Below are 27,555 nucleotides of genomic sequence, written 5' to 3'. Positions count from 1 at the left end.
CCCTCCTTCCTGCCCTCTACCCCCCCCCCCCACCCCCGCCTCCTGTCCCTCTCTCTCTCTCCTCTTACACCTCCACCTTCCTGCTCTCCTGGTGTCGAGTTGCAGGGCTGGGTGGCGGTCTCAGTGATGGATCAAACAGTCTTCCTGGTGCAGAGGAAGCTGGGCAGCCCTCTTCCTCTTTTCCCTCAGACCACAGAGCCACAGGATGTGACACGCTGCCCCCGCCTGACACACTGACCGGCAGACTGTCCACGCTCTGGCTCTCTGACGTCAAATCGCCGAGACGGTCCGACGCATCACAGCCGACGCAAAAACTGACACTCCTGGGAGTGAAGACTGTCACACTGTGAGGAGTTCTTCATGCGCTGCACACTGAGGGCAGGCCTGTAGCACAGTTGTGGTTTAGAGTGCAGGTGTTTAGCGTGTGGCTGTGTGTGGGTTTGGTGTGTTTAGTGTGTGGCTGTGTGTGTTTTTGGTGTGTTTAGCGTGTGGCTGTGTGTGTGTTTGGTGTGTTTAGCGTGTGGCTGTGTGGGTTTGGTGTGTGGTGTAGAATGAGGTTCAGAAGAAACTGCTCAGACGGGACTTTACGTCCTCTGTCACCCAGAAACCACAGCTTCCTCTCCAGCCCCCCTTCATAAATCTACCCCCCACCCCCCACCCCTCCCCCACGTCTCCCTCTATGGACACAGCTGAAAAGTTCAGCCCGTGCAGGTTAAACCTTCCGACTGAGCCTCCTTCCTCCACACCCCGGCAGAGCCGGCGCTTTCCTCTCCGCTGCACTCTCTTCTTCTCCTCTTTTGCTTACTCAGCGTCTCTTCCTTTGTGATCCAGTTTCTTTCTTTGGCCTCACCCTCCCTTCCCTTCCTGTTTCTCTCAGCCAACATGGAGGTGTGGAGTGTGCCCCTACCTGCACGCCGCCCCCATCAACACCCCACAATACCACCGATTCCACGGTTTACCCGCAAAAAGCACAAGTGACCTGAGGGCAGCCTCCAGCCCTGGCATTGTCTTCCCCTCCCCCTCTTCTTTACTCCTTCTTTAAGTGGTTATTTTTCTTACTTATTTTTGTTCTCCCCTAAAACACTGAATGCATCTTCCCTGTCGCTGTTCTCCTTAAAGCAGTCTTCAGGGCTAGCATTTAGGCCCATCCTGTATCCCTTCCAAAAATAAACATGCTTTATTTGATTTTCCCAGCATTGGCATTGAATGCTATCCCTGTGCGACCCGCGACACCTACCTCCGGTTTGACCTCGTGCCGTGGCGCCGCTCCTCGCGCGCAGTGCCCGCATGCCAGCGCGAGCAGCAGCAGCTGGGACAGCGCCTCGAGCCGGGGTCCCATTCCTGGCACACCACTCCACAAAACCGCGATCTGGCTCTCCTTTCCCTCTCTGACTTTCGCCTTACCGTGCCCCTCTATTACCTCTTTGTCAAAACATGTCAAAACAACGAATCTCGGAGAGAAACTCTGAAAAAGCTGTTGTTCTCTCAAAAAGTAAAACAGCCAAAAAATAAATGAACGTGTTTCGCCCGAGAGCGAAAGAGCAAAGCTGCGTTTTAAAGGAGATTGCGCTCTTGTGGCTGCTCGGTTGGTAACGCCGTCTTTCAGAAGTTAAGTTTAACGAAAAAAGTTGCACGTAAAAAGAAGCGAGATCAGCCTTAAAGGAGCAGCATTGCCAAGCGTCCTGCGCGCTCAGTCTGCTCTCTTTCCGTTTCTGCCTCCCTTTGTTTCTTCCCCCGATTCTTTCTTCAGCCGAGTTATTTTGATTCTTATTCTCTCTCTCTCTCTCTCTCTCTCTCTCTCTCTCTCTCTCTCTCTCTCCCTCTCTCCCTCTCTCTCTCTCGCAGACGTGGTAGCTCTACCGTCCCTTGTGGCTAACTCCGCAAAAACTCAGGAAAGGAAGGAGAAAAAGCCGCCCTTCCCTGCGCCAGATGTGCGCGTCCCCCCCCTGCGCACCGCGCGGCTCCGCAGCGACGCGACCCTCCACGAGTTCGCGACACATCATGACACACCACGACGCGTCAACACTTTAGTTTGTTTATGTAAAATATCATGGAAACATCTGTGTGTGTGTGTGTGTGTGTGTGTGTGTGTGTGTGTGTGTGTGTGTGTGTGTGTGTGTGTGTGTGTGTGTCTGTGTGGTCATTTAATTTTCTTCGTTGTAAAATCCGTGGCAACCTTAACATGGTACATAACGCAGTTTCTCGTAAAACCACAACCAGGTCGTTGAAGAAACATCAAAATTATTTAAAATATTAGTGAATATCATATTCACAACGAGACCCTGTACATATTTTTTTGTAAACTTTACCAGCTTTGTCTATACATGCGCTATGTACACACACACTAACTATACACTGACGCTTTATGAACCGCATGAAAGAAAATTAACTTTGAATAAGGTAATGTGGGCTGAACAAAGTATTTCCGTTGCTAACTATAATGCAGCTGTGGGCATTGTCACCCGACAGACGATGATGTCACCTCTCTGTCACAACGGTCCTCACCGTGGGTGCAGACAGACGTCACGGGCATTTCTGACATCGACATGCCTGAGGGACAGTGGGTGGACAGTTTAAAGTCTTCAGTTTGCCACATCTGTAATTTAAATACAGTACGCGCCAACAACTCGAAGGGCTCTTACCTACATGAATTCAATATATGTATATATTATATGTACACTTAAGGGTACATATAATACCTATTCATTTGGAACACAGCTAAGTACTTTTTAAACTAGGCTTTGCCACTGGATAAAAATTAGAATAGATCATAAACTAAATTTAATTAGAGTCGGTAATCAATAACAGACCCCGAAGCTGCAGCCTTTTTATTTGGGTAGTGGGGGGATTACGCCAGAGCACCAACAATGTTTTGGTGTCTCTAGAAGTTAGTGGGTCAAAGTTTTCAAGTGTCGTAATACAGACGCCGAGAAAATGGGTTTCTTTCCTCGAAATAAAGAAAAAAGAAATCTATCATTGGACGAGCTTGCCTCCGAGGCTGCTGCTGGTTGGCCGTGCGGTGTCAAAACTTACGCGCAAACAGCGACATCTGCTGTTCAGTGCGTGTCTGACGGGTTAGCTGGCAGTGTGCTTGTGACATATTGACACACACACACACACACAAGCACAGATATACACAGTTGTTATGGGCTTTTATAGGAAGACGAAAGCGCTTTACTCCAGTTCGTAACTCCCAGGAATCAAACCCATGATGTCACCGCTGTATCGAGCTGTATTTCCTCCTCATTAAAGCGCAGTGCTGTTTTAACTCCAGTAAGAAAGACCCATTCCCACCCCCCTCGGTTTTTACGCGTTCACTCCGCACTATCTGATTTCCGAATCCCTGCCCCAAAATCAGCGTTCTCCTCCTGGCAGCGGTCCCGCCTGTCCCGTGACTAGGTTGGAAGTGATTAGTATTTGGATTAGTTCCCCACCTACTGGTACAACACAGGCACTGCAGCTGTTGGGAGAAAACCGTCAGCTATCCATGATGTTACTCACGAAACCAGTTCGAAAGATTTCTAGAGTCGGGGAAGACGCTGGTTCTCGTTCTAGTTTTTACTTTGCGACAAGAAGCAGTCCAGACGCAGCCCTCCGTTGAGCCCTTCACAAAGGGAGACGCGGTATGCAGAGAGCGTGTTTAATGGTGTGTGGCAGATGCTGTAAATGCGTATAGAGAAATACGTAGCTATGTTATAATGAGGAGCAACCACTAGACCACTCCCGCTCCTCAGTTATGACCCGGTTAACGCAAATTGCTACTGTCTGCTGCTAATAATGCTCTTAACTTTTCACTACAGTGTAGGATATCATCACCCCACAGCGCACTGCGGAATCATTTTAGGCTGACCCCGTACACAGGAAGTGCCAGCCGAAATGCCACCCATTATTACCATATTGATCCGCTCCGTCCCGAGTGTCACGGACACGGACCATACCTCCCCGGCCTGAAAACCCAGCTAACCTACCCAGGTATGTGAAGGTAAGAGAGGTATATGCCCCGACCCAGAGATTCTTACACCAAAACAAACCATCAGTGGCGGCTGGTGAGCTGGAAACAGGGGAAGCCCGAACACTACCTTTAAATCTGTCATTACTTTCAACCCGTTCCCCTTTACCCTCCTTGCTTAACAATAAACAAATAATTCACAGAATAATCGACACCAATCGCGTAATTAGAATAAATGATTATGCTCACGAAACAGCGCAGATTGTCTGCAGTTTGTGTGCTTGCGACAGATACAAAGTGAAATTGTCTAATTAACAAGGATGTAATTAAATCAAAAAACAAGGATTCACATGTATGTATTGCGTATTCGTTCTCTTTCACTGACACATACCATTGCTTTCTCACACACTTACAGCATGGGCACGTACGGTCACATTTGCTGCTGGTTCTTACTTCCAAGATCCTCCAAGTAGCTGCTGCTGCTCCTGGCAAACACAAATGCACAGACATGCCAAAGTGCCCAGATGAAGAGGCACCATGAGGCCTCTGAGTGTGTAAAATTGTTTCACTTCATATGGGAGTAACTGAATGCTTGTTTTTGTTCGTTCCACAGTTGAGCTTAAACTGGAGGGACCCGATGCAAAGACAGGATGCTCCTCTGGAAGACTTTGAGGTGCAGGTGAAGGCCGTGGCGGAGTGGGCTTTAGGGGTTGCCTCAGTGTCTGTGTACAGGAAGGTGGGTAAAACAGCCCTCAGTCCCGATAATGGTTTCTGGACTGTGGGGTTGAAACATGGGAATCAGTACATGGCTTTCAGTGGACACCGTGTCCCCATCTCCCTCAGTCACAGGCCCAAGAAGGTGGGGGCGTTTTTGGATTATGAGGGGGGTCGGGTCTCCTTTTACAGTGCGGAAGCCAGATCTCATATCTACAGCTTCACTGGTGTCTGCTTCCCTGGGAAACTCTACCCATTCTTTGCACCTGGTCTCACTGATAAAGGTGAAACCTCAGACACACTGATCAGCTCACCTGAGCAGTCCTCACCTTGAACTTTTCATCTCTTCTGCCTCTTACCCCAGTGTTTACCAGCAGTGTGTCAGTCACACACACACACACACACACACACACACACACACAGGTCCTACAGCCTACAGTCTCACTGGGGAATTCAGCCCATACACACCTGTCTGTACTGATAATGGTGACAGTGCATTGCCATGATTACTCAAGCGTTTTTTCACAATTTCTAGGTTTTCTAAGAGAAACAGTCATGTTAGTGTTTTGCATGTCATAAGAAGAGTTCTAGCATGTAGGCTCATCACTAATAATTCTATGCATTGGTGTATTTAAGCCTTTTCATCAGTTGCTCTGATCCTGGGTGATCAAGTGCAACGCAAAAAAAAAGTCCATTTAGGAGGTTAATACAGCAAAGTCATTTATTAATTGCACTTGAAGACCAATGCACATAAAGCACATACAACAGGTACCCCCCCCCCCCCCCCCGTGTAATCATAATCAGAAACGTTAAACATCATCTAATAAGTCTGATGATCAGAGAGACTTGTCTACAGTACAGAACTTCAAAAGCAGGATGAAATTCCGACACCCTGCCAGTTCATCTGCACCTGCTAGACAGGGAGTGATGAGCTGATATATGATGGAAAAATCTCTAAAGAAAAACAAACTATGGTCAGACAGGGTAATTTAAGGTCAACCATCATCCACTTCCATGAGTGTATGTATCATAAATTGCTTTGGAATAAAATATCCTTTAATTTCTATTAAAGAAACAACAAGCACAAACAAGAACAAATAAAATCAGAACACATTTGGCATCAGGCTTTTCTACATTAAAATGAAGAATTTGGACCTTAAAATGTTGTCATTTCAAGCAACTTGCCATCTGTTCGATATCATAAAATTGTAATGAACTTATGTTTCTTTTCACAAAGTATGTAAACAATTCTTTCCTGTTGTTCTGCATGTTTGTTTCAAAGGCATGTCTTTGGGTCTCTTCTGAGAAAACATTTGCATGTGACCATCTCAAGAATGTAATCAGTTTGGTTTTAGGCCAAGTGATATGACACTAAAAACCAGGATCCAGCAAAATGGATTTCTTTGCTTCAGATAATTTGATATTGCAACCCTCTCTCCCACCTCTAATTTGATGGAGTTCCCTCTCTCATACTTATAAAAACACACAATTTCTAGAAAAGGCCTGGAAAAACATGATTAAGATTTATGTTGGATGGAAGCAGCTCATTAAGTGAGGAGCTCTTGTTTTTGTCATTTTTCAGAGAGGAGGCAGATGGTGGTCACAGCAGATGACCACCATCAGATTGGATCAAGACGTATGTCTTGACGTATCAAGACCATCACCATCAAGACATATGTTCTATACCAAAATCAGAAAGCTTCTTTGTGTCTTCCATTGTCTAATTTGCATAAACCAAATGAGTATGTAAACTTTCTTGGCACTAGAAAAATATAATTAAAAAATACAAATGCATTTAAATACCCAGACATTAAAGGTTGGAACATAGAAATATACATGTATATACAGCACCTTATGTATGAAAAGACTTATCTCCCCAGAACTTCCCCAGAATCAGGCAAAATCACTGGCGTCCGTTTGAGTCTCTCCTGCTAAACGTTCACCAACTTCAGCTGCGTTTCTCCATCCACTGGAAAACATAAGGATGTTCTCTGTGACTCTCTGCACTTACCTTGTACTATATATATATAGTTTATATAACATTCATAACTTTAAAGCTGTAGACAGCATTTCATTTTCTCACAGGAAAGCATAAGCATGACAGTAACCTTCTGCCAATCACTTCAGATTTCCAGCCTTGCCATTTTCCACAAGCAGACTGAAAACACTGAACATGCAATAATCAGCCATACTCACAGCCAATCACTGACAGCCATACTCACTGCCAATCACTGTCAGCCACGCTCACTGCCAATCACTGTCAGCTACGCTCACAGCCAATCACTGACAGCCATACTCACTGCCAATCACTGTCAGCCACACTCACTGCCAATCACTGATAGCCATACTCACTGCCAATCACTGACAGCCACGCTCACAGCCAATCACTGACAGCCACGCTCACAACCAATCACTGACAGCCATACTCACTGCCAATCACTGTCAGCCACACTCACTGCCAATCACCGACAGCCATACTCACTGCCAATCACTGTCAACCATACTCACTGCCAATCACTGACAGCCACGCTCACTGCCAATCACTGTCAGCCACGCTCACTGCCAATCACTGACAGCCACACTCACTGCCAATCACTGACAGCCACGCTCACAACCAATCACTGACAGCCATACTCACTGCCAATCACTGTCAGCCACACTCACTGCCAATCACCGACAGCCATACTCACTGCCAATCACTGTCAACCATACTCACTGCCAATCACTGACAGCCACGCTCACTGCCAATCACTGTCAGCCACGCTCACTGCCAATCACTGACAGCCACACTCACTGCCAATCACTGACAGCCACACTTACTGCCAATCACTGACAGCCACACTCACTGCCAATCACTGACAGCCACGCTCACTGCCAATCACTGTCAGCCACGCTCACAGCCAATCACTGACAGCCATGCTCACGGCCAATCACTGACAGCCACGCTCACTGCCAATCACTGACAGCCACACTCACTGCCAATCACTGTCAGCCACACTCACTGCCAATCACTGACAGCAATACTCACTGCCAATCACTGTCAGCCACACTCACAGCCAATCACTGTCAGCGATACTCACAGCCAATCACTGTCAGCGATACTCACTGCCAATCACTGTCAGCGATACTCACTGCCAATCACTGACAGCCACGCTCACTGCCAATCACTGTCAGCCACGCTCACTGCCAATCACTGACAGCCACACTCACTGCCAATCACTGACAGCCACACTTACTGCCAATCACTGACAGCCACACTCACTGCCAATCACTGACAGCCACACTCACTGCCAATCACTGACAGCCACGCTCACAGCCAATCACTGACAGCCACGCTCACTGCCAATCACTGACAGCCACGCTCACTGCCAATCACTGACAGCCATACTCACTGCCAATCGCTGACAGCCATGCTCACTGCCAATCACTGTCAGCCATACTCGCTGCCAATCACTGACAGCCATACTCACTGCCAATCACTGTCAACCATACTCACTGCCAATCACTGACAGCCACGCTCACAGCCAATCACTGTCAGCCACGCTCACTGCCAATCACTGTCAGCCACGCTCACTGCCAATCACCGACAGCCATACTCACTGCCAGTCACTGTCAACCATACTCACTGCCAATCACTGACAGCCACGCTCACTGCCAATCACTGTCAGCCACGCTCACAGCCAATCACTGACAGCCATGCTCACGGCCAATCACTGACAGCCACGCTCACTGCCAATCACTGACAGCCACACTCACTGCCAATCACTGTCAGCCACACTCACTGCCAATCACTGTCAGCAATACTCACTGCCAATCACTGTCAGCCACACTCACAGCCAATCACTGTCAGCGATACTCACAGCCAATCACTGTCAGCGATACTCACTGCCAATCACTGACAGCCATACTAACTGCCAATCACTGTCAGCCACACTCACAGCCAATCACTGTCAGCCATACTCACTGCCAATCACTGACAGCCACACTCACAGCCAATCACTGTCAGCCATACTCACTGTTGGGAGGCAGCTCTTTGCTATTCCTTCGTTTGACCCGTATCTCATGGACTTCTTTCACCAGCTCCTCTATCTTCTCCAGCAGCTCTGTGACTTGAGTGATGTCATCACTCTTATTGTTGAGAACATGGTACCTGTTCCCACATTTCTCGAGAAGCCATTTTAGATCTTCCCCTCCTTTCTCAATGTACTGCTCAATGGTTGTGTCTCCCAGCCAGTCTCCTCTGGAGAAGAGCACTATGGTGTGCCTCCAGACGTTCTCACTGATTAGCTCCAAGTGTTCCTCCATGGCTACTCTGTGTCTTTTTTCGAATGGTGATCCCATGGGATGGACTAAAAGGAGAGCATGAGGCCCACCATCATCAAACAGTGTCACGCTCCTTTTAAGTTCATCTTTAACTTCATCTGAAGTCTCTCCTGCTGGAACCTGGTGCCAGCCTGATGTGTCCACCACACTCACTCGCCTCCCAGCCACCTCCCCCTCTTCTCTGGCACACACAACAGTCTGTTTCCCTTCTGCAATTGCCTTTCTGCGGAGAATGGTATTTCCAGTTGAGCTCTTCCCAGCCCATCTCCCACCCAGTAAGACAATCCTGAAATTCTGTATTCCCTCTGTCAGAAAAAAATGAAAATACAGTGCATGTTATGGCTTCATCCCCTGAGAATAAACAGTTGGATTTGAAATGCCTTTTTGCAGGAGGATATAGGTCTGTATTTAGCAAATAAAGGACATTTCCAATAGTGCTATATATTCCTCACAGCTAATCTGTGAGCTCACTGGTCATTGGTTAAAGGGAGGGCAGCAGATGAAGTGATTGGTGCACGAATATAAACTACATCACAATAATGAAGTACTGGAAGGAAAATACAGGAAACCATTATTTACGTATAGGACAAGAAACATAATGTGTTGGAAGTAAAAAGCCAGCATTTAATTTGAAAGTCTTAAGTTCATCTATATGCGGTTTAACACCCTCATCAGTATCTAGCCACACCCAAAGGTATGTGCGTGTAAAACATGCTCAACAGGTTTATACACTGGTAAAAGCCTGATCCCTGGGCACTGATTGAGATCTGAGTTAGTGAATGTCGATAATGTCGCTATTATAAGGGAAAGGGAAAGAAAGAAGTTTTTAACGACTACATGAAATTCAGAAACTGAGACTCACCAGCCATTGACACTGGCTCTTTTTCCTCTCGGGCCTGTCAGTGGTCCTCCTTTCAAAAGACTGCAAGGAATCATTTTACTGTCTTTAAAATCAAAATTATATTTACACAACATCATCTAGCTACCATTTCACACAGAAAATATTCTCCTTTCAGCAAAACTGAAACATCTGTCATCACCATTTTCCCATTTCCCAAGAAAATCAAGAGTTCAGTGACCATAGCAACAGTAAATTTTTACCTTTTCATGACACCATACGCAGCCTAACCCTTGCTTCTTCCCACGAATACCAATGCGAGCTCAGAAGCAGATGAGTGTAAGGTACTGTGCAGTCTGAAAACAAGGAGGAGAGTTATGATGTTATGATGGAGCAGAGCCCTTCCCTGTCAGGAGTGGCAGCTTACCTGAGAATCGGTGGCAAAAGGCACACCAGAAAACCCGAAATGGAGCCTGGATTGGAGCCAGGACTCGCATTTAACAGGTTTGAAGTGAAAGCGCAGCATTCTAATGTTGCTTCCCAAACTACCCCCTTTCCTGTGGTCAGTCTCTGTAATCGAAAAATACTCAACCAAGCAATTAATAGCAGATAATTGTTTGCCTGAAATCCAGGAGCTGGTTGCCATCTATTGCTAAGCTAAGTTCTGATTGCTGTGTTATCCACAGGACTAATGTATCCCATCTATTCAAGGCAGTGCTGCTCTCTGTGGTGGTAAATTAATAATCAGTAGTTCCACCTACTTTATTGACCTTTTTTATTCAAACTTTACTCCAGGGGATAAGTTGAATTTAATGCTGTAATTAATGAGTATCTGTAAGCATGAAATACTAACTAGATTATAAAAAGCATTGTTTACCCTTGTACACTTATATTTTTGTTATATATTTTATTTTTGGTCAGAGACACTATTTCCTCTTTACTATTTTGGTCAGAGACACTATTTCCGCTGCTCCCTGCTGTTCCCCGCTGTTCCCTGCTGCTCCTGCTGCTCCCTGCTGCTCCCCACTGCTTCCCGCTGTTCCCCGCTGCTCCCTGCTGCTCCCTGCTGTTCCCCGCTGCTCCCTGCTGCTCCCTGCTGTTCCCTGCTGTTCCCTGCTGCTCCTGCTGCTCCCTGCTGCTCCCCACTGCTCCCTGCTGTTCCCTGCTGTTCCCCTCTGCTCCCTGCTGCTCCCTGCTGCTCCCGGCTGCTCCCGGCTGCTCCCTGCTGTTCCCCGCTGTTCCCCGCTGTTCCCTGCTGTTCCCCTCTGCTCCCTGCTGCTCCCTGCTGCTCCCGGCTGCTCCCTGCTGTTCCCCGCTGTTCCCCTCTGCTCCCTGCTGCTCCCCGCTTCAGACGGCTGTCTTCACTTCGGGGTGACTCCTCATTTGACCTCCCACAATCGTGTAATGTCACTGTGTAAGGTGCTCTGGGTCAGAGGGCTGGCTAAGTGTGTAGATGTGAATGTGTATATTGTGTATTAGCAGCCAACCTGCTCCCTGGCCTTGTCCAGCTGTTGGTTCTGTGTCCTGAGATGTTTGCTGAGCACCTGGATCCTCAACTGGGTTTTCTCCGCCTCTTTTCTCAGGATAGTCGCCTCCTGCTTGAACTTATCCAGTGACACCTTCAGGCGCTGGAGAGAAATGGCCACACATAGCTACACTGTGCTGATAGCAGATAGCTGGTTACTTTCGCTAATTATAACTTCATGCATCTAATCGCCATTTAATGTGTTTTTAAAGAGCACATATAGACTACCGTTTCCGTCATATTTATGCATATGCCTGAACAGGAACAAAAAGCATAGAAGAAAAATGTTCATACCGGATATCTTTCTTGGTAAAAATGGTATACTTTAATGCTAACAGCATTTTGTGAAGTGAATTGAGAGCAAATAATTCATTTTAACCCATGAGGAGCTAGTTGCGTACCTCAGTGGCTCCAACAGCTGAATTAAAAGGAGCAGCTCTCGAAACGTGATGATCACTGCAAATGCATATTTCAACAAACTAACCATAATGTGATTCGTTAGTTAATGATTTTGTAGCAGACTTTATTTTTATTGATTTTGTTGCTCATAAAAATGACACAGATTGTGTGAAATGTAAGAAGGACAGGTCAGAGAGGGAGAGGAGGGTGAGTGCTCCAGCTGGGGGATGTGTATATGACCGCAGCTTGTCTGGGAAACACAAATATCACAGTGTAAAAGTGACGTGTCATAATGTAGTGATGCAAAAGTCAGGAGCAGAACAGCAACACATCCATTCCGAGAATTTAATACAAGTCACGTTATATTTTTAATAAAATAATTTCCCTTTTACGTTGCTATTTTGTGGTATATAAGCAGTTGCTGAAGTAATGTTTTTCTCTACTTCCATTTCATACAGTGTTTTACCAGTAAATATGTACCCTTGCGATAGGCTGTTGTCAAAGTAAACAGCTCAACGTCGGATGTTCCGTTCAATGGTGAGAGCGAATGCAGATTCGGCGACATATTCCAAAACCTGTCACAAGCGTGTGTGTATCTGCACTTCCCACATCGACATTTCCTGAAGGCAGGTCGACTGATGAGCTCTATTAGTCCCTCTGCTCTTTCCGTACTTACGCTCTTCCTCTGAAAATGGCTGCGCTCAGAAACCGAGTGGCGTCGGGTCACTTCGCAAGATGTTTGCTGAGAAACACGGACAGCTTGGGCACCGGTGTGCATCGATTCCCGGCGACACAGAGCCCGGTAGGAGCCCTCTCAGTACCCGTGTGTGTGTGCGTTAACTCCGGCATCAGGCTGGCATAGCCGTACGGAAACGTTACTGTGTGGTTGGAAATGACTTTGTCCGTGTGCATGTGATTCGAAGAAGGACATGTTTTTCCGAGGGTAAAACCATGCTTTACCTGATCGTTTTAGCTTTAATCTGCGTTTGGGTTCTCCTAGTTTGTGGTAGAACTGTGGTCAGACTCGGCCTTTCAACAGCCTGCCTGAGATGTTACCCATGGTCGGCATTATCTATGAGAAGGCACGTAGCTATTCGAGCAAGCTAGGGTATACAGTACACACTAGCTTCAAGTTACACTTCTGGTAGCTTGCCAACTCACAACGAAAAATTTATTGGCGTCATCATAATTTGTTTTGCTCACATATCTTCTCATATGCTTGCGTTTTTCTCCAATTTCTTGAACAATGTGTTCTTCAGGGGAGTACAGTATTTCTCTGTCTCGTTTACAACCTCCAGTCCCCACCACCTTTCCTAACTCAGACTCATGGGATTCTCCCCTCACACCCCGTTAATGGGTATTTCAAACCTTTTGCGTTTGGAGGGTGAGTCGCGCATTCCCGCAGCCGGTGCGTTTGCGGGGGCTGCACCGCGTTCTGCCCCCCCGGGCTGCCGGCGCAGCGACCGCGGAAAACTGCGCTGATAGAAACAGCATTGAGGCTGACGGAGAAAGTGGTGCACGACTGAAGACATCCCATAATGTAAGAAGGCACACAGACACGTCGCTTTAATGGAAGACCCGATGACGCGCATTAATTGCGTCGGGGCCCGCTTTCGCACGGTTCTGTGGGAACTGAGTCACTGAGCGCAGAGTAGTACACGGTAAGAAGAATTAAGTGATGGTGCATTGTTTTCCTGAGGTGTATAAATGAAACTGGTGACGTGCTCTAACAGGCAAGTACATGGAAATCTGTGATTAGAAGGCTTCTGTTGAAATAGTTGTACTCTGTGCTTGTACTTATCCCTGTGTTAGAGACCAGCTGTAGGAGGCTCTTGAGATGGTGTCACTGTTTCCTGTGTGCTGCGCTGTAAGGCTCTCTCTCTCCCTCCCTGTCACTGCAGTGTTTGCAGAGCATCTCACTGCTTCACACCATTGGAGGAGGCCGGAGTCACATGACCACCGCTATGCTGGGACGACGTCACCGGGGGGTGTTGTCATTGGCCAGCGCCCTGTCAGTCAGGCAGAACAGCTCGCAGGTGGGTGGGACTTGCTGGGCAGGGAATCCTTCATTCCCTCACACGGAGCGCGGAGTTCCGGTTGCCATGGGAACTGCTGGCGAGCTCATTGTTGCAGAGTTCCGCTGTGATGTAATGTGGCATACAGACCTGAATGCCTCGTTACCATGGAGAACCTTTGACCTGGGTTTTGATGGAGTGATATGAGGGGTCTCCCAGGTAACGCATACAGAGCCAATCTTTGCAAATTTGTGGGGTTGTAATTCTGATGAAGGTTTGGTTTTGTAATTGGGTGTTGAGCTGGGTTTGTCTTGTAGGAGATCAGCAGTAGAATGAACTTTCTCAACGCTGTTACCATGTGGTGTCTGATGATTTAATTTAAAAGGGGGGGGGGGGGGGGCAGATTATTAGTATTTTTCAGAACACTCCTGACCTTTAGTCTGAAGAGTTTTTTCTTCACTGTCTAAGGAATTGCCAGGTTATCTCAAGACCAAAGTAGTTCCAGGACTGCTGCAATGGCTTATCATATTTTATTTGAAAACTAAATTAAACAGACACCATATATAACATATGAAATGATATATATTCATGTGTAATATGCAGTGTAAAGAGAAAAAATGAAAGTAAAAACAGAGAAAAGCAAAGAAAGGGAGAAAAAAGAAAGAGAAAGGGAGCAGAGAGGAAGGATGCTGTTGCTCACAGATCCTTTTTTTTTTTCAGGCTCCAGCTGAAATGGTTACCACCTCCAGCCCCGCCTTAAACTCAACCCCCAGCCCCACAGCCAATCCCAGCCCCACGCTGGAGCCCGCCCCTGTAATTCCCTCACCAATAGCAGAGCAGGCCACAGAGACAGCCCCCACAGCGTTGGATGTGCTGCAGGGGGTGGGGCCTGAGCCCAGCCTGGCAGAGCTGGGTTTGGGGAGCTACACCCCCGTGGGGCTGGTTCAGAACGTGCTGGAGTTCATGCATGTGGACTTAGGGCTGCCCTGGTGGGCTGCCATCGTCGCTGGTGAGTCCTGCTGCCTCATGAGCGCGGGGGGGGCCGGTCTCTTCACTCACTGAACTTGCACCTCACTCTGGTCTGCTCCTCTCAGGCATGGTGCTCTCTCTCCCTCCCTCTCCCTCCCTCCCTCTCTCTCTCAGGCACGGTGCTGGCCCGGTGTGCAGTTTTCCCAATCATTGTGAAGGGGCAGCGAGAAGCTGCCAAACTTAACAATGTGCTGCCGGAGATGACCAAGCTGACCAACAGCCTGAACGAGGCCAAGCGCAGCGGCAACAAGTTTGAGTGTGAGTCCGTCCGGCTGTCCCTTCTCCCTCTCCCTGTCTCCCTCTCCATTTCTCCCTCTCCCTGTCTCTCTCTCTCTCTCTCTCTGCTTCCTTTATCTCTCCTCCTGCCTCAGTCTCCTCCCTCTTCTTTAGTGGAATGGTTTTCAAAGTCTTTTTTTCATCTTTTTATGGCCATTATAAAAATGTAATGTCATGACATCTCCCCCCCCACCCCTCCCTCTCTCTCCCTCCCTCCCGCTCTCTCTCTCTCAGACTCAAAGGCATACTCTGAAATGATGATGTTCCAGAAGAAGCACGATGTGAACCCCCTGCGTGGCTTCCTGGTCCCACTCGTGCAGGTCTGTCCGTCTGTCCGTCTGTCTGTCCCTGTCTCCATCTGTCTGTGTTTGATCAGTGTCCCCCCCCCCCTCCCTCAGTCGGCTGTGTTTGGCATTAATGAGACCCCCCCCCCCCCCCTCAGTCGGCTGTGTTTGGCATTAATGAGACCCCCCCCCTCCCTCAGTCGGCTGTGTTTGGCATTAATGAGACCCCTCCCACCCCCTCAGTCGGCTGTGTTTGGCATTAATGAGACCCCCCCTCCCTCAGTCGGCTGTGTTTGGCATTAATGAGACCCCCCCTCCCTCAGTCGGCTGTGTTTGGCATTAATGAGACCCCCCCTTCCCTCCGTCGGCTGTGTTTGGCATTAATGAGACCCCCCCCTCCCTCAGTCAGCTGTGTTTGGCATTAATTAGCCCCCCCCCCCCGTCGGCTGAGTTTGGCATTAATGAGACCCCCCCTCCCTCAGTCGGCTGTGTTAGGCATTAATGAGACCCCCCCTCCCTCCGTCGGCTGTGTTTGGCATTAATGAGACCCCCCCCCCCTCCCTCAGTCGGCTGTGTTTGGCATTAATGAGACCCCCCCCCCTCCCTCAGTCGGCTGTGTTTGGCATTAATGAGACCCCCCCCCCTCCCTCAGTCGGCTGTGTTTGGCATTAATGAGACCCCCCCTCTCTCTCGCAGGCTCCTGTCTTCATCTCCTTCTTCATCGCCCTCAGGAAGATGTCCTACCTTCCAGTTCCCAGCATGCAAAGCGGGGGACTGTGGTGGTTCACTGACCTCACTGCGGCTGATCCATACTATATCCTTCCGCTGGCAGTGACTGGAACTATGTTTGCTGTCCTGGAGGTAAAGTAGTCCCTCAGAGCTGGGCTCTGTATATGTGCAGTTAGAGCGTGTTCCTGGCGAAGATCCTCTTATTAACTTACAGTTAATGACAGACGTGCTACTACAGTGTAAAGAGTCAATTACAGCTCCTCTGTCTCTTTGTGTCAGCTGGGGGCGGAGTCTGGCGTTGATAACCCGAACCTGCGTACGATGAAGACCGTGTTCAGGGTCATGCCCCTCGTCATCCTCCCCCTCACTATCAACTTCCCCACGGTCAGTTTACCCTGTGTCTCTCTCCTTCTCTTTGTGTCCCTGTATCTCTCCGCATTCACAGTTCGGTATTTAAAGCGCTTTGCCTGTGAGTGTAAACTGGGCTGATGAATGAGTGTAACTCCCCTCTCTGTCTCCCCCTGCAGGCCGTATTCAGCACAGCCTCCTGTGTAACTCCTCTCTCTGTCTCCCCCTGCAGGCCGTATTCAGCACAGCCTCCTGTGTAACTCCCCTCTCTGTCTCCCCCTGCAGGCCGTATTCAGCACAGCCTCCTGTGTAACTCCCCTCTCTGTCTCCCCCTGCAGGCTGTATTTAGCACAGCCTCCTGTGTAACTCCCCTCTCTGTCTCCCCCTGCAGGCCGTATTCAGCACAGCCTCCTGTGTAACTCCCCTCTCTGTCTCCCCCTGCAGGCCGTATTCACCTACTGGTTGACCTCTAACGTCTTCTCGCTGGGTCAGGTGGCCCTGCTGAGGCACCCGGCGGTCAGACAGAGGCTGAATATCCCTGAGCGGATCACCCACCCGCCCGCTGCCATGCCGCCCTCCGAGGGCTTCATCAAGAGCATCAAGACCGGTACAGAGTGATGGCGCTACCACCCCGCAACTGCCCCGCAACTACCCTGCTATCACCCCACAACTGCCCCGCAACTACCCTGCTATCACCCCACAACTGCCCCACAACTACCCTGCTATCACCCCACAACTGCCCCTATAACTACCCTGCTATCACCCCACAACTGCCCCTATAACTACCCTGCTATCACCCCACAACTGCCCCTATAACTACCCTGCTACCACCCCACAACTGCCCCTATAACTACCCTGCTACCACCCCACAACTGCCCCGATAACTACCCTGCTATCACCCCACAACTACCCCTATAACTACCCTGCTATCACCCCACAACTGCCCCTATAACTACCCTGCTACCACCCCACAACTGCCCCTATAACTACCCTGCTACCACCCCACAACTGCCCCTATAACTACCCTGCTATCACCCCACAACTGCCCCTATAACTACCCTGCTACCACCCCACAACTGCCCCTATAACTACCCTGCTACCACCCCACAACTGCCCCTATAACTACCCTGCTACCACCCCACAACTGCCCCTATAACTACCCTGCTATCACCCCACAACTGCCCCTATAACTACCCTGCTATCACCCCACAACGGCCCCTATAACTACCCTGCTACCACCCCACAACTGCCCCTATAACTACCCTGCTATCACCCCACAACTGCCCCTATAACTACCCTGCTACCACCCCACAACTGCCCCCTATAACCACCCTGCTATCACCCCACAACTGCCCCTATAACTACCCTGCTACCACCCCACAACTGCCCCTATAACTACCCTGCTATCACCCCACAACTGCCCCTATAACTACCCTGCTATCACCCCACAACTGCCCCTATAACTACCCTGCTATCACCCCACAACTGCCCCTATAACTACCCTGCTATCACCCCACAACTGCCCCTATAACCACCCTGCTATCACCCCACAACTGCCCCTATAACTACCCTGCTATCACCCCACAACTGCCCCTATAACTACCCTGCTATCACCCCACAACTGCCCCTATAACTACCCTGCTATCACCCCACAACTGCCCCTATAACCACCCTGCTATCACCCCACAACTGCCCCTATAACTACCCTGCTATCACCCCACAACTGCCCCTATAACTACCCTGCTACCACCCCACAACTGCCCCTATAACTACCCTGCTATCCCCCCCACAACTGCCCCTATAACTACCCTGCTATCACCCCACAACTGCCCCTATAACTACCCTGCTATCACCCCACAACTGCCCCTATAACTACCCTGCTATCACCCCACAACTGCCCCTATAACTACCCTGCTACCACCCCACAACTGCCCCTATAACCTTCCCTGCTATCACCCCACAACTGCCCCTATAACTACCCTGCTACCACCCCACAACTGCCCCTATAACTACCCTGCTATCACCCCACAACTGCCCCTATAACTACCCTGCTATCACCCCACAACTGCCCCCTATAACTACCCTGCTATCACCCCACAACTGCCCCTATAACTACCCTGCTACCACCCCACAACTGCCCCTATAACTACCCTGCTATCACCCCACAACTGCCCCTATAACCACCCTGCTATCACCCCACAACTGCCCCTATAACTACCCTGCTACCACCCCACAACTGCCCCTATACCTCCCCCGCTATCACCCCACAACTGCCCCTATAACTACCCTGCTACCACCCCACAACTGCCCCTATAACTACCCTGCTATCACCCCACAACTGCCCCTATAACTACCCTGCTATCACCCCACAACTGCCCCTATAACCACCCTGCTATCACCCCACAACTACCCCTATAACTACCCTGCTATCACCCCACAACTGCCCCTATAACTACCCTGCTATCACCCCACAACTGCCCCTATAACTACCCTGCTATCCACCCCACAACTGCCCCTATAACCTACCCTGCTATCACCCCACAACTGCCCCTATAACTACCCTGCTACCACCCCACAACTGCCCCTATAACTACCCTGCTATCACCCCACAACTGCCCCTATAACTACCCTGCTATCACCCCACAACTGCCCCTATAACCACCCTGCTATCACCCCACAACTACCCCTATAACTACCCTGCTATCACCCCACAACTGCCCCTATAACTACCCTGCTATCACCCCACAACTGCCCCTATAACTACCCTGCTACCACCCCACAACTGCCCCTATAACTACCCTGCTATCACCCCACAACTGCCCCTATAACTACCCTGCTATCACCCCACAACTGCCCCTATAACCACCCTGCTATCACCCCACAACTGCCCCTATAACTACCCTGCTACCACCCCACAACTGCCCCTATAACTACCCTGCTATCACCCCACAACTGCCCCTATAACTACCCTGCTATCACCCCACAACTGCCCCTATAACTACCCTGCTATCACCCCACAACTGCCCCTATAACTACCCTGCTACCACCCCACAACTGCCCCTATAACTACCCTGCTATCACCCCACAACTGCCCCTATAACCACCCTGCTATCACCCCACAACTGCCCCTATAACTACCCTGCTACCACCCCACAACTGCCCCTATAACCACCCTGCTATCACCCCACAACTGCCCCTATAACTACCCTGCTACCACCCCACAACTGCCCCTATAACTACCCTGCTATCACCCCACAACTGCCCCTATAACTACCCTGCTATCACCCCACAACTGCCCCTATAACCACCCTGCTATCACCCCACAACTACCCCTATAACTACCCTGCTATCACCCCACAACTGCCCCTATAACTACCCTGCTATCACCCCACAACTGCCCCTATAACTACCCTGCTACCACCCCACAACTGCCCCTATAACTACCCTGCTATCACCCCACAACTGCCCCTATAACTACCCTGCTATCACCCCACAACTGCCCCTATAACCACCCTGCTATCACCCCACAACTACCCCTATAACTACCCTGCTATCACCCCACAACTGCCCCTATAACCACCCTGCTATCACCCCACAACTGCCCCTATAACCACCCTGCTATCACCCCACAACTGCCCCTATAACTACCCTGCTACCACCCCACAACTGCCCCTATAACTACCCTGCTACCACCCCACAACTGCCCCTATAACCACCCTGCTATCACCCCACAACTGCCCCTATAACCACCCTGCTATCACCCCACAACTGCCCCTATAACCACCCTGCTATCACCCCACAACTGCCCCTATAACCACCCTGCTATCACCCCACAACTGCCCCTATAACTACCCTGCTACCACCCCACAACTGCCCCTATAACTACCCTGCTACCACCCCACAACTGCCCCTATAACTACCCTGCTATCACCCCACAACTGCCCCTATAACTACCCTGCTATCACCCCACAACTGCCCCTATAACTACCCTGCTATCACCCCACAACTGCCCCTATAACTACCCTGCTATCACCCCACAACTGCCCCTATAACTACCCTGCTACCACCCCACAACTGCCCCTATAACTACCCTGCTATCACCCCACAACTGCCCCTATAACTACCCTGCTATCACCCCACAACTGCCCCTATAACCACCCTGCTATCACCCCACAACTGCCCCTATAACTACCCTGCTACCACCCCACAACTGCCCCTATAACTACCCTGCTATCACCCCACAACTGCCCCTATAACCACCCTGCTATCACCCCACAACTGCCCCTATAACCACCCTGCTATCACCCCACAACTGCCCCTATAACCACCCTGCTATCACCCCACAACTGCCCCTATAACCACCCTGCTATCACCCCACAACTGCCCCTATAACCACCCTGCTATCACCCCACAACTGCCCCTATAACCACCCTGCTATCACCCCACAACTGCCCCTATAACCACCCTGCTATCACCCCACAACTGCCCCTATAACCACCCTGCTATCACCCCACAACTGCCCCTATAACTACCCTGCTATCACCCCACAACTGCCCCTATAACCACCCTGCTATCACCCCACAACTGCCCCTATAACTACCCTGCTATCACCCCACAACTGCCCCTATAACCACCCTGCTATCACCCCACAACTGCCCCTATAACCACCCTGCTACCACCCCACAACTACCCCTATAACTACCCTGCTACCACCCCACAACTGCCCCTATAACTACCCTGCTATCACCCCACAACTGCCCCTATAACTACCCTGCTATCACCCCACAACTGCCCCTATAACCACCCTGCTACCACCCCACAACTGCCCCTATAACCACCCTGCTATCACCCCACAACTGCCCCTATAACTACCCTGCTATCACCCCACAACTGCCCCTATAACTACCCTGCTATCACCCCACAACTGCCCCTATAACCACCCTGCTATCACCCCACAACTGCCCCTATAACCACCCTGCTACCACCCCACAACTACCCCTATAACTACCCTGCTACCACCCCACAACTGCCCCTATAACTACCCTGCTATCACCCCACAACTGCCCCTATAACTACCCTGCTATCACCCCACAACTGCCCCTATAACCACCCTGCTACCACCCCACAACTGCCCCTATAACCACCCTGCTATCACCCCACAACTGCCCCTATAACTACCCTGCTATCACCCCCACAACTGCCCCTATAACCACCCTGCTATCACCCCACAACTGCCCCTATAACCACCCTGCTATCACCCCACAACTGCCCCTATAACCACCCTGCTATCACCCCACAACTACCCCTATAACCACCCTGCTATCACCCCACAACTGCCCCTATAACCACCCTGCTATCACCCCACAACTGCCCCTATAACCACCCTGCTATCACCCCACAACTGCCCCTATAACTACCCTGCTACCACCCCACAACTGCCCCTATAACCACCCTGCTATCACCCCACAACTGCCCCTATAACCACCCTGCTATCACCCCACAACTACCCCTATAACCACCCTGCTATCACCCCACAACTGCCCCTATAACCACCCTGCTACCACCCCACAACTGCCCCTATAACCACCCTGCTATCACCCCACAACTGCCCCTATAACCACCCTGCTATCACCCCACAACTGCCCCTATAACCACCCTGCTACCGCCCCACAACTGCCCCTATAACTACCCTGCTATCACCCCACAACTGCCCCTATAACTACCCTGCTATCACCCCACAACTACCCCTATAACCACCCTGCTATCACCCCACAACTGCCCCTATAACTACCCTGCTATCACCCCACAACTGCCCCTATAACCACCCTGCTACCACCCCACAACTACCCCTATAACCACCCTGCTATCACCCCACAACTGCCCCTATAACCACCCTGCTACCGCCCCTCTGGCACCTCCCAATGCTGCGTCTGCGCCCTGTCAGACGTGTGTTAGCTGTGTGTCAGTGCTGTGTTAATGCTGACGCAGCACTGTGTTAATGTGTTAATGCTGACGCAGCGCTGTGTTAATGTGTTAATGCTGAAGCAGTGCTGTGTTAATGCTGACGCAGCACTGTGTTAATGTGTTAATGCTGACGCAGCACTGTGTTAATGCTGACGCAGCACTGTGTTAATGTGTTAATGCTGAAGCAGTGCTGTGTTAATGCTGACGCACCGCTGTGTTAATGTGTTAATGCTGACGCAGCGCTGTGTTAATACTGAGGCAGTGCTGTGTTAATGTGTTAATGCTGAAGCAGTGCTGTGTTAATGCTGACGCACCGCTGTGTTAATGTGTTAATGCTGACGCAGCGCTGTGTTAATACTGAGGCAGTGCTGTGTTAATGTGTTAATGCTGACGCAGCGCTGTGTTAATGTGTTAATGCTGACGCAGCGCTGTGTTAATACTGAGGCAGTGCTGTGTTAATGTGTTAATACTGAGGCAGTGCTGTGTTAATGCTGACGCAGTGCTGTGTTAATGTGTTAATGCTGAGGCAGTGCTGTGTTAATGTCTGTTTCAGGCTGGAAGAATGCTCAGCTCTCCCAGCAGCTGCAGGAGAGAGAGAGGAGGATCAAGAATCACCTGGACCTTGCAGCCAGGGGTGAGAGACCGCCTCCCCCCCACACACACCTGACTCTAACCCCCCCCACACACCTGACTCTGTGTGTGTGTGTGTGTGTGTGTGTGTGTGTGTGTGTGTGTGTGTGTGTGTGTGTGTGTGTGTGTGTGTGTGTGTGTGTGTGTGTGTGCGTGCGCACGTGCACATGCGTGCGTGCGTGCGTGTGTGTGCGTGTGTGCGTATTCCGTATCCATACTCATCTGTACTGCATCTTGGTCCTCACCCTCAGGCCCCCTCAGGCAAACTTTCGCCCACAATCCCCTGCAGCAGACTGCCACGTCCGCGGCAACAGACAAAACAGCCAATACCCAGGCAAAGGCGGAGCCAAGCAGCGGGAAGAAGAGACCATGGGAGGAGACAATTGGATAGTGCACTGTTGGAGGGAGGAGCCTTTTCCCACTCTCTTATATTAATAAGGAGAGTGGAAAGTGGAAGAGTAGCGAGCAAATGAGTGTGAAAGTCAGTGAGTATGAAAGTGAACGAGTGATTCAGTGAGTGAGTATGAAAGTGAGCCAGTGATTCAGTCAGTAAGTCAGTGACTGAATGAGTGTACAGGCAAGTGAGTGAGTTAATCAGTGTGATGGTAAGTCAGTGAATGGGTGTAAAAGTGTGTGAGTGAGTATGAAAGTGAGTCAGCATGTGAGTGATTGAGTGAGTGAGTCAGCGAGTGAGTGAGTGAGTCGGCGAGTGACTGAGTGAGTGAGTGAGTCAGCGAGTGACTGAGTGAGTGAGTGAAGAGTCTGTGCGGATCAGAGCCCCTACAGTGCCGGGCCTGCAGCGGGTCTCAGACAGGACCTGTACGCCGCTCTGTAGCAGCAGAGGGAGCTGGTGACAAAGCCTGTGAACCACACAGCTGCAGTATATAAGGAAAGCAGCAGGGTGAGGGCGTAAAACCCGCCGCAGGGTGAGGGCGTAAAACCCGCCGCGGGGTGAGGGCGTAAAACCCGCCGCGGGGTGAGATCGTAAAAGTATGAAATTACACTTTCATCTCCTCACTCCCTGGTGTAAACACAAATAACATGGTTTATAATAATAATTACAACTTATATCTTCTTGAATGTAAAAGAAAATAAAAATGGGAAGCTGGTGTTGTGTCTGTCCTTTTCAGCTCACGCCTCCTCAGCTCTGACCTCACTGTGGCTTTGAAATGCAGCCTCATTCATGGTCTCTCTTTACAGCCCTCTCACTGTCTCATGTGGTGTGTAATACAGAGAAAGAACCCAAGCAGAACAGAGGAAAGAGGAGTCCGCTTACCCAGCAAGCCTGAAGCCACCGCACATCTGTCAGGTCATCACACGCAACGTCCAAGCACATATGTACACATATGTGATTTTACAAAATTTTACAATATCTCCCAAAACGTGCGATTGCTTAAATGAAAGCAAGAGTGATGGTTGTATATTATGACATTTATAACACATTTTTTATATGCTAACAGATTTATCTACATGTAAAATTCTGACATGTGTAGGTTTACAAAAGAAGTGTGCCCTCCCCTCTCCCAACCCAAAAGAAAAAGGTAACGCACTCTTAAAGCTCTCTCCCTGTCGGTGGAGAGTGTAACGCTCTGACTCTGCCTGTCGGTGGAGTGTGTAATGCTCTAATGCTCTCTCCCTGTCAGTGGAGAGTGTAACGCTCTGACTCTCCCTCCCTGTCAGTAGAGAGTGTAACGCTCTGACTCTCCCTCCCTGTCAGTAGAGAGTGTAACGCTCTGACTCTCTCTCCCTGTCAGTAGAGAGTGTAACGCTCTGACTCTCCCTCCCTGTCAGTAGAGAGTGTAACGCTCTGACTCTCCCTCCCTGTCAGTGGAGAGTGTAACGCTCTGACTCTCCCTCCCTGTCAGTAGAGAGTGTAACGCTCTGACTCTCCCTCCCTGTCAGTAGAGAGTGTAACGCTCTGACTCTCCCTCCCTGTCAGTGGAGAGTGTAACGCTCTGACTCTCCCTCCCTGTCAGTGGAGAGTGTAACGCTCTGACTCTCCCTCCCTGTCAGTAGAGAGTGTAACGCTCTGACTCTCCCTGTCAGTAGAGAGTGTAACGCTCTGACTCTCCCTCCCTGTCAGTAGAGAGTGTAACGCTCTGACTCTCTCTCCCTGTCGGTGGAGTGTGTAATGCTCTGACTCTCCCTCCCTGTCAGTGGAGAGTGTAACGCTCTGACTCTCCCTCCCTGCTGGAAGCAGGATTCCTGCCCTTGGTTGTGCTGGTTGTCATGGTGGTGGAGATTAGGGCCGATGCAGGGGACAGCTGGCCTGGCCCCCTGCTCTCGCTCTGACTCACACACACAGAGGAGTTTAATTGTGTTGAAAGAGAGAGGGGATTAGTGACGCCCCTCTGTGAGCTTATCCCAGAGAGAGGGGCACAGACTGCAGCTGCACACTCAATCACACACACACACACACACACACACACACACAGGACCCGGCCGAGTCACACACGCACACACACGCGCTCACACAGGAGCCGGCCGAGTCGCGCGCGCACACATGCTCACACAGGACCCGGCCGAGTCACACACGCTCACACACACACACGCTCACACAGGAGACGGCCGAATCGCACACACACACACACACACACACACCCTCACACAGGACCCGGCCGAGTTACACACACACACACACACACACACACGCTCACACAGGAGCCGGCCGAGTTGCACACACACTCACATACGCTCACACAGGAGCCGGCCGAGTCGCACACACACACACGGTCACACAGGAGCCGGTCGAGTCGCGCGCACACGCTGATACAGTCACTGACCTACTCGCACACATGCTCATATAGGAGCTGGCTGTGTCTGACACACACACACGCTCATATAGGAGTTGGCTGTGTCTGATACACACACACACGCTCATATAGGAGTTGGCTGTGTCTGACACACACAAACACACGCACACACATTCATATAGGAGCTGGCTGTGTCTGATACACACACGCTCATATAGGAGCTGGCTGTGTGTGACACACACACACACGCTCATATAGGAGTTGGCTGTGTCTGATACACACACACACGCTCATATAGGAGTTGGCTGTGTCTGACACACACAAACACACGCACACACATTCATATAGGAGCTGGCTGTGTCTGATACACACACGCTCATATAGGAGCTGGCTGTGTGTGACACACACACACGCTCATATAGGAGTTGGCTGTGTGTGACACACACACGCACGCTCATATAGGAGTTGGCTGTGTCTGACACACACACACGCTCATATAGGAGTTGGCTGTGTTTGACATACACACACACACACGCTCATATAGGAGTTGGCTGTGTCTGACACACACACACGCTCATATAGGAGTTGGCTGTGTCTGATACACACACACACGCTCATATAGGAGTTGGCTGTGTCTGACACACACACACAGACATGCAAACATGCACTTGAGAGCTCTACAGGCTGAGACACAGATGAAGCCCTCAGAGCTCCACCTCTAAACACAGCTAAAGAAGTATCGTGTCCAAGGATCAGCGTTACAGTTTTATTTTTCCTCTTGACTGAATGTTGAACATACGTTGAAGATACCACTCACAAGAAGACCAGAGACAGGCATCCAGTTAACTCCAAACAACATTAACAACACAGCACAATGCTGCAAGGAAACATCTAAATACAAAGCCTAAAGACCGCCCTACCCCCACTGTGGGACAAAACAGGACACCACACAGTCACGAGACATGGGGGAGGGACCTAACCCTAACGCTCAGACAGCACTCAGGGAACACCGGGACAATGGTCTCACTTCTCTCCCCAGAAGCCCAGTGAAACAGCTGAGAGACGCCATCCACAGACAAGCACCATACTGTTCCAGGAGGGGGCGTGGCTTTAACACAGTGTTCCAGTAAGGGCGTGGCTCTGGCACAGCCAGGTCATGAGGCCTTCATCCACACCATCATCATCCTCATCCTCATGTCAGAGAGACGCCTCACTAAGCCACAGCAGGGAGACAGAGGCCCTCCAGCCAAACACTCTCCCTCACACTAAAGTAATATATGTTAATATACACTCAATTATATCGTCCAAAACATGTGGCGTGTACCAAACCGTACGGCAAATTTTACAAAATACACCAATCATTGACACTTTTCTATGCACGTATCGCAAAGAATATTTTACAACGTATGTAATTTTACAGTATTCATGTAAGTATGAAAAAGCATGTATGAAAGTGAGAGTGGCTGATATTTTCCAATACATGCAGTGTATTTTAATATATTGTGAAATATACGATGCATGTATTAACATATATTACTTTTTTGTAATAGCTATTTAGTGTCAGGACCCGTCAGTATAGTGTTACCATTGTGCCTACACCTGTTCATTAAAGATCCCTTTTTAATTTTATTCCCTTTGTAATCAGAAACAGCGTAAAGACGGGATGGAGTTTAGAGGAGAGTTCTAGAAATCTCCGCCATAGTGAAGTAGAACCTTTTCATAAATGTGATTATGACATCATCCCAGGAGAGTTCTGCTCCCTCTCTCTCTCTCTTTCTC

General features: G+C 49.9%; 2 protein-coding genes and 1 long non-coding RNA gene across 3 annotated transcripts in view; 1 reads left to right on the top strand and 2 right to left on the bottom strand.

Annotated features, from left to right (window-relative positions):
- Positions 1–1,803, bottom strand: part of mmp14b (matrix metallopeptidase 14b (membrane-inserted)) — a 16,913-nt gene extending 15,110 nt beyond the window's left edge. Inside the window, 1 exon segment of the mRNA XM_036518871.1 lies at positions 1,238–1,803. Coding sequence (XP_036374764.1) covers positions 1,238–1,339 — 102 coding nt within the window. The 5' untranslated portion in view covers positions 1,340–1,803.
- A 7,407-nt stretch (positions 1,804–9,210) lies between these two features.
- On the bottom strand, positions 9,211–10,183 carry LOC118771102. The gene is made up of 3 exons (XR_005004596.1): positions 10,088–10,183; positions 9,849–9,908; positions 9,211–9,291 (listed from the first exon to the last, which is right to left on the bottom strand). It is a non-coding gene; the product is annotated as an uncharacterized LOC118771102 (long non-coding RNA).
- Positions 10,184–12,429: 2,246 nt separating this feature from the next.
- On the top strand, positions 12,430–23,671 carry LOC118771055 (mitochondrial inner membrane protein OXA1L-like). The gene is made up of 10 exons (XM_036518923.1): positions 12,430–12,550; positions 13,650–13,784; positions 14,484–14,772; positions 14,907–15,050; positions 15,303–15,388; positions 16,049–16,213; positions 16,361–16,465; positions 16,874–17,036; positions 22,947–23,027; positions 23,275–23,671. Exons 1-10 carry the CDS (start codon positions 12,440–12,442, stop codon positions 23,412–23,414), a joined length of 1,419 nt encoding a protein of 472 aa, XP_036374816.1. The 5' UTR covers positions 12,430–12,439; the 3' UTR covers positions 23,415–23,671.
- Positions 23,672–27,555: the final 3,884 nt, after the last annotated feature.

Source organism: Megalops cyprinoides, chromosome 24, assembly GCF_013368585.1.
Source record: "Megalops cyprinoides isolate fMegCyp1 chromosome 24, fMegCyp1.pri, whole genome shotgun sequence".
Lineage (NCBI taxonomy): Eukaryota > Metazoa > Chordata > Actinopteri > Elopiformes > Megalopidae > Megalops > Megalops cyprinoides.
This window is presented reverse-complemented; position numbering and strand designations above follow the sequence as displayed.